The sequence below is a fragment of the Arachis ipaensis genome, chromosome B05 (assembly GCF_000816755.2).
Source record: "Arachis ipaensis cultivar K30076 chromosome B05, Araip1.1, whole genome shotgun sequence".
NCBI classification, from domain to species: Eukaryota; Viridiplantae; Streptophyta; class Magnoliopsida; order Fabales; family Fabaceae; genus Arachis; species Arachis ipaensis.
In genome coordinates, this window is record NC_029789.2 from 136,282,397 (window position 1) to 136,288,678 (window position 6,282).

Here is a 6,282-nt window from a genome sequence, read left to right on the forward strand (position 1 = left end):
CCGCATGATGTCAAACCAGTAATAAAACTCTGCTTCAGTTTTTGCATAGGCAGCATTCACCAGCATCCTCCTTGCATCTTTACCTTTGAAGCTAAGGCTAAAATTTGCTGCCACATGACGAATACAATACTCTCGAAAAAGCACTTGGAGGCAGGCAACCATTCTAGGGGGCCTCAAGTACAGCCTTGATGCCATTATGCCTGTCAGAGATAATAAGGATACCTTCCTGTGGCGTCACCTGTGATCGTAGGTTGGACAAGAAGAATGACCATGACTCCACATTTTCTCCCTCCACAAGGGCGAAGGCTATCGGGAGGATGTTCGAGTTTCCATCCTGCGCAATCGCCAACAGTAACGTGCCTCCATACTTGCCATACAAGTGGGTACCGTCAATACTCACGAGGGACTTGCAATGCCGGAAGGCCTCTATGCAGGGCGAAAATATCCAGAAAAGACGATGAAAGTACACCGTTGACTCATCCACCTGATTCCCAACTCGAATAGGAGAGGTCTTCAACACAGTGACTGTCCCAGCCATGGTCGATTGCACCCCTAGCATCCAACGTGGCAACTCGGCATACGACTCATCCCAATCTCCATATATTTGTGCTACTACCTTCTATTTTGCCATCCACACCTTCCTGTAACTAGGCCTGAACCCATAATCAGCTTCTGTTTCTTGTTGCAAGACCTTTATTGTAACCGTAGCATTCGCCCTAACCAACGGAAAAATCCTCGCACAGATAACGTGGTAATCAAGCTGACGGTGATCACTAGAAATGGAGGTGGCCAAGCAAGTGTGTGGACCGTTGTACCTCCTAACCTCCCAAGTGCCCTTTCGTTCACGAAGTGATATGCAAATCAACCAAGTACAACCCTTGCCGAACTCCTTGCATTTTCCATGATACTTCAGATGATCCGATTCCATGACTCGGTACTCAACACCTCGATGGATGCTATAGTCCTTCACACTCAGAACAACTTCATCTTTATTCTGGAACGATTGCCCAATCTAAAATTCTGTAGAAGAACCCCCAATTGTAGCACCTCCGTCTTCCTGTTGACCCAAAGCCTCCAAGTTTAGAGTGGAGAAGTGTGGAGGGTACTGCTGTGTGCCAGAATTTGAAGGCCCGTGCTGTGCATGTAGATTGAGACCTGTGTCATCATCACTATCCCTAATGATATCTACAGGCTCCTGGTCAGAGTCATCGTCTCACATTGCATTCTCTACTCGATCAGGTTTCCCGAAGCCTTGTACTTCATGAATTATGCCACCACCGGTATCCGCATCAAATGCCTGCTGCCAGACCCCAGGATTCTCCAACGGTATAAAACCAACTACCTCCGTTCGATCTAGATCAGTCGCGAAGGAAGGGGAAGCGACATGCGGAATAGATGGCCCGGCTACAGGCATCGAACTAGACGCACCGCCTGCGGCAGTCGAGCTATGAGCTGGAGCTGATGCCCCAGAGCTATCGACACCAACCTCTAACTTCGCATACAGCTCGTGTATTCTGACCTCCGAAAAACTCCTAACACAATGAAACAGAACCCTAATATCTTCATAAGCCGCTAGCACAAACGTATCATACTTAACACCGGTCGTCACAACTGAGATGGAAATCTTATAGAATAGCTTCTTCACCCACTTGCTTCCAAATACCCCAAGCTTCTGCAAGATGCTGTTCTTTACATCTGACAAAGTGCTTGATGAACTGATGAATACACTCAACGATTCTCTGTCAGTAAACTTCACACCATATTTTTTGATTTTTTTAATTTTTCCAGAGCAATGCACTAACACAAGAAAACTCTCTTCCTCACTTGCCATTGTGTGATAATGATCTCTTCACAAGCTTCAATCTCGCTCATATATTTATAGAATTCTTCTCCACATAAACCGTGGCTGCCTACAAGGGTTTATGAGTTTAAAAAATCCTTCATAAACCGTGGCTGGCTATAGGGTTTTTTGGGTTTATTTCTGCCTTCCTAAACCGTGGTGGCCTACCACAGTTTACGTTCAAAACTTCTCCTTCCTAAACCGTTGTTGGCTGCCACGGTTTACATGTAAATTCTAAACCGTGGTTAGCTCCCACGGATTACATAATAACAAAAAAGGACATGCAGGTAACAAGGTTCCAATTGTTGCAATCAGGTAAACCTTTCTCTTCTTTTATTTATTTACGTACATTGCCCTAATAATTATATAGTGTATACAATATATACACTTTTATATTATATAATATAATTATGTATTATTCTAGCTTGGACATCCGGCGTCCTTAGGAGATATATATATATATTACGATTATTTAAAAGGGGCATTCGACATCTTTGCTTTATTTTAGTTGGGTGTTCGGCGCCTATGTTCTCACGGCTGGCGTTAGTGGTTCTACGTCCGGCATCGAAAGTGTTTGTGAGAATTTTGAAAGAATTGCTGAAATAAAGAGTGCTGGAAAGAGAGTCAACTAATATCTTTAAGGATAACTCTTGAATCGAAGGAATTTGATAAGACCAATAAGATGAAAAACAATGCAGTATTTTGAAACGAATTCAAGTTGAGACAAGTAAATATGAGGTTTGCAGAATAAGTATATCCAAACCAAAGACAAAGTTTATAGAACTCAAGAGTATGGTTAAAAATATTTTCAAATGCATTGTTCGTAAAGAATGGAAACTTAAGGGGAAATCATTTCATGTTCTAAAGAGAAAATGGGTAACAAACATCCTTCAAAAGAGTAATAAAAATGTAAATGTGGCATTATTTCAATATAAATTCAAGTGGAAATAGATTACACAAACTTTGTAAATGGAAAGATTAATTTGGCTAAGAGCTAAACTGTATTTTCTCTTCTTCTTCAAGCATGTATGAAAACCACAATCTTGTTGGAAGAAAACTTAACATAAAGTTTTACTAATAAAAGAAAAGATAATGCATTACAGTTGAACAGGTTTAAATCACATACAGAGATTTTCAGAGTATATGGTAAAGGAGTGTAGGCTGAATTGAAAGTGATTTTATTAAAACTTTAATAGACGGTTATATCGCCCCGAATCAAGTTCAAATCATATTAAAGAGAGGCACTACTCAAGTAAGGCAATTCAAAGTCAGGGACAACTCTGCATAAGAATAAATCAAAACTCGTTTAAAAAGGTTTAAAACAAAACTCCAATAATATACTTGACACCTTATAAAAATTTTCGTCCTCGAAAATTGATACAAAATGAAAGAGATTTTCATATTACTTCACTCTTGAACTTATTTAAAGAAATGGAAACAAGTCCTCAATATATATATACAAATAGTTTCAAATACCAGGATTTTCATATGACATAAAAATATAAAGGATATAAGTATGATGTGAAACAGAAGTTACCAGATAGGCTTGATGCACAAGATGATATGTTTCAAACATGTGATGGTAGAGCAATGCGGCAAAAGGTTATAACACAAGCTGGGGTTAAAATGATGTGCTTAACGTTTACATACTGATCTTATATCAACTTTAGAGATTCAATTATTCAAACTTCAACATAATTTATCTCCACCATTCTTAACCGTACTTCATTGAGCAACTCATCCGAAGGTTTTCAACATGAGAACCAATTGGAAAGAGACAAAAACCTTTCTTTGAAAAATATCTAAATATATAGTCAAATCAGGATATTCGTAAAAACTGTAATAAAATTGTTAGAAAATCAAATTATATTTAAAGTATATATACATTTCTATAAATCAATGAAGGAACAGGCGAGGTATTGGAAACAACTAGTTTTAAACTGTATAAGAAACTTTCAACGTTTATATAAAGAAGTACATATCAAATTAAAAGCGGTTGTATATTTCAAATTAAAAACGGTTTTGTTAAGATTTAAAGAATGACTGTAATTATTATCAAATAAGAGGAAAACTAAATTACAATTTATTTACAAAGGACTCGAAATATGAACTTAAAAAGGAGTCCTGCATCAAAATAGATTCAAATGTATATATAAAAAAATACATAATTTCTTCGACGGCGGCAGCTTCCTCGCGAGCTCCCTCTCTCTCTCTCCTCGCGTTCGCCTCTTTCTCTCTCCTCCCTTGGTGACGACAACAGCGACTGGCGGTGGGCTGGAGACGGCTGGGTGGTGACGCAACGGGGTATGAACGGCGGCGAGCCCAAGGCCGGTGATGGCGATGTAGCTCCTCCCTCTACCCTTCTCCCTCACCGATCTCTCCTCCCCTCTGCTCTCCTGTTCTCTCTTTCCCCCTTTCTTTCTTTCTTTCTTTTTTTTCATTTCTTTCTTGGTTAGTAGCTGAGGTTAGGCTTGGCTGAAGGGTTTGGGGGGTGTGACGGTGGTGACTAAGGGTTAGGGTGATATTTTGGGGATTTAGGGTTTTGGTAAAAATTAGGTATAAAGATAATTTGGTAATTTTAATAAAATTAGAGCATAAGATATTAATATTGAAAAACTAATTTAATCTCTAAAGTTACTTTAAAATATTATTTGTAGTATAAAAAATACTAATTGATTTTCAATAAATTACTCTAATTGAAAATTCATGATAGTATAATTAATTTCTCTTTATCTTTAACTTAAAGTATTAAATGATATAAATTAAATTATCTAAAATCAAATCTTATAAAATTCTTATTATTTCATAACCACTAATTTTATAATTTAAATATAGAAAATAATCAATAATTATAAAATTAGACAAAATTCTAATTTAAATAGCCAAACCTCATTATTTTTAAATTTCTAGAACTTTAAATCATAGATAGGAAAATAATCCTTAGGAATAGAGTTTAGACAAAAACCTTAATTTATTTTAAATCCAATTAATTGCCTTTAATTATTTTTTAATAAAAATAATTTCTGAAATTAAAACTATAAATAAATATATATAATTTGAGATTAGTTCAAAATAGGACTTTTCAAAAGTCTTGGGTCTTACAAAATCAGCTCGTCAAACTAAATTTAACCGCATCACCTCGAATTTTGCGAATTCTAATGTATAGAGCTTAAGAAATCCGTTGTTAAAAATCTGGGTTGTTACAATGCACATCTTTACTTTCTATAGTTCCCGTTCTGTAATGATTGAGATAAAATTTTCACATAACACAAGAATCTTTATTGATTCAAATCAAATTTTCACCTGACACAAGAAAAAAATCTGATTTCCTCCAAAACCCTATCATAGTTCATCGCTGACATAACTAGCAGGAGCATTATCTGACGAGCGCAACATTACCAATGAATCTCCTATCGCACAGTCATCAACGAATGTTCTTGATAATGATCTCATTGAGCATCCCCCGCCTGGAGCCGAATGTCAAAATCACAGTCTTACTCACAGACAGGGTAACAGTTGTTGGGAGTAATGTTAGGGTATGGAGAAGACGCATACTCAATCTGGGTAGCACAGTTACTGCCGCTTAAAAATGGTCCAGTTCAAAATGTCGCAGTTTGGTCCCAAAGCGTGGACTGGTCGAGAAGCGGCTCTTAAAGGGCTCATGAATCTAATTGAGAATGAAAACCTTCAATTGCTCCAAAATATTAGGGTAATATTATAAAAGGTACTTATTAATTTCTAGCCACAGTTGATCACTTTCATCATGCTGTCAATAGAATTGTTTGTGTTTGATCAAGTAAAGTTGTTTTGAACCTAGATTAATCTTTGCTTTCTCCAGTAATTTTGAAAGGCCTTTTCATTTTTTAAGTAAATCTATGAATTTATCACTTGATTTTGAAGACATATATGGATTGTTTTGGTACTTTTTTTTCCAAAATTAGGAGTGAGACTCGAACCCACAACCTCTAGGTGAGTATGGAGAGACTATGCCATTTGAGCTATAGCTTGTTGGTGGATTGTTTTGGTACTTGTCTGAACAAAAAGATGTAGACATATCAAAAGAAATAAAGATGTAGGGATAGAGACATAATATTTTTGTCTTATCTAAGTCTCATTGTCTTTGAATTTCATAAATATGCTTAATTTTGTTCTTATTAATCAGTTAATGTTGGTATATAAGAATCTCAACAACTAATAAATAGTTATTTTTTGGAGTCAATGTGAAGTTACCATTTTAATGATATCAATTCGTTGCTATAATTTACTGTTAATAATTGACTTTTATTTTACTTGCTATGTCATTAGATCACTCAACAAATTGTTTCTTGATAGTTCATGTTTGTTTTTTATTATTGATTTGTCGTTGGAATCAACAATGGAGAACCATTTAATTTTTTTAATTAATAACAATTTTTAAAATTTAATATTTTTAATTAATTCAA

At 36.1% G+C, this 6,282-nt stretch overlaps 1 protein-coding gene across 1 annotated transcript; it reads right to left on the reverse strand.

The window, feature by feature from the left end:
• LOC107641246 lies at positions 620-1,831 on the reverse strand. Its single transcript, XM_016344744.1, has 2 exons — positions 1,232-1,831; positions 620-994 (listed from the first exon to the last, which is right to left on the reverse strand). The coding sequence occupies exons 1-2, from the start codon at positions 1,829-1,831 to the stop codon at positions 620-622; spliced, it is 975 nt and encodes a 324-aa protein (XP_016200230.1).

Excerpts from the sequence above, each read along its gene's own strand:
- LOC107641246 (XM_016344744.1), bottom strand. The coding sequence starts at position 1,831 with ATGGCAAGTGAGGAAGAGAGTTTTCTTGTGTTAGTGCATTGCTCTGGA. Across the intron at positions 995-1,231 it reads GCTTCGGGAAACCTGATCGA|AATAAAGATGAAGTTGTTCT; the intron begins GTAGAGAATGCA and ends CAATCGTTCCAG.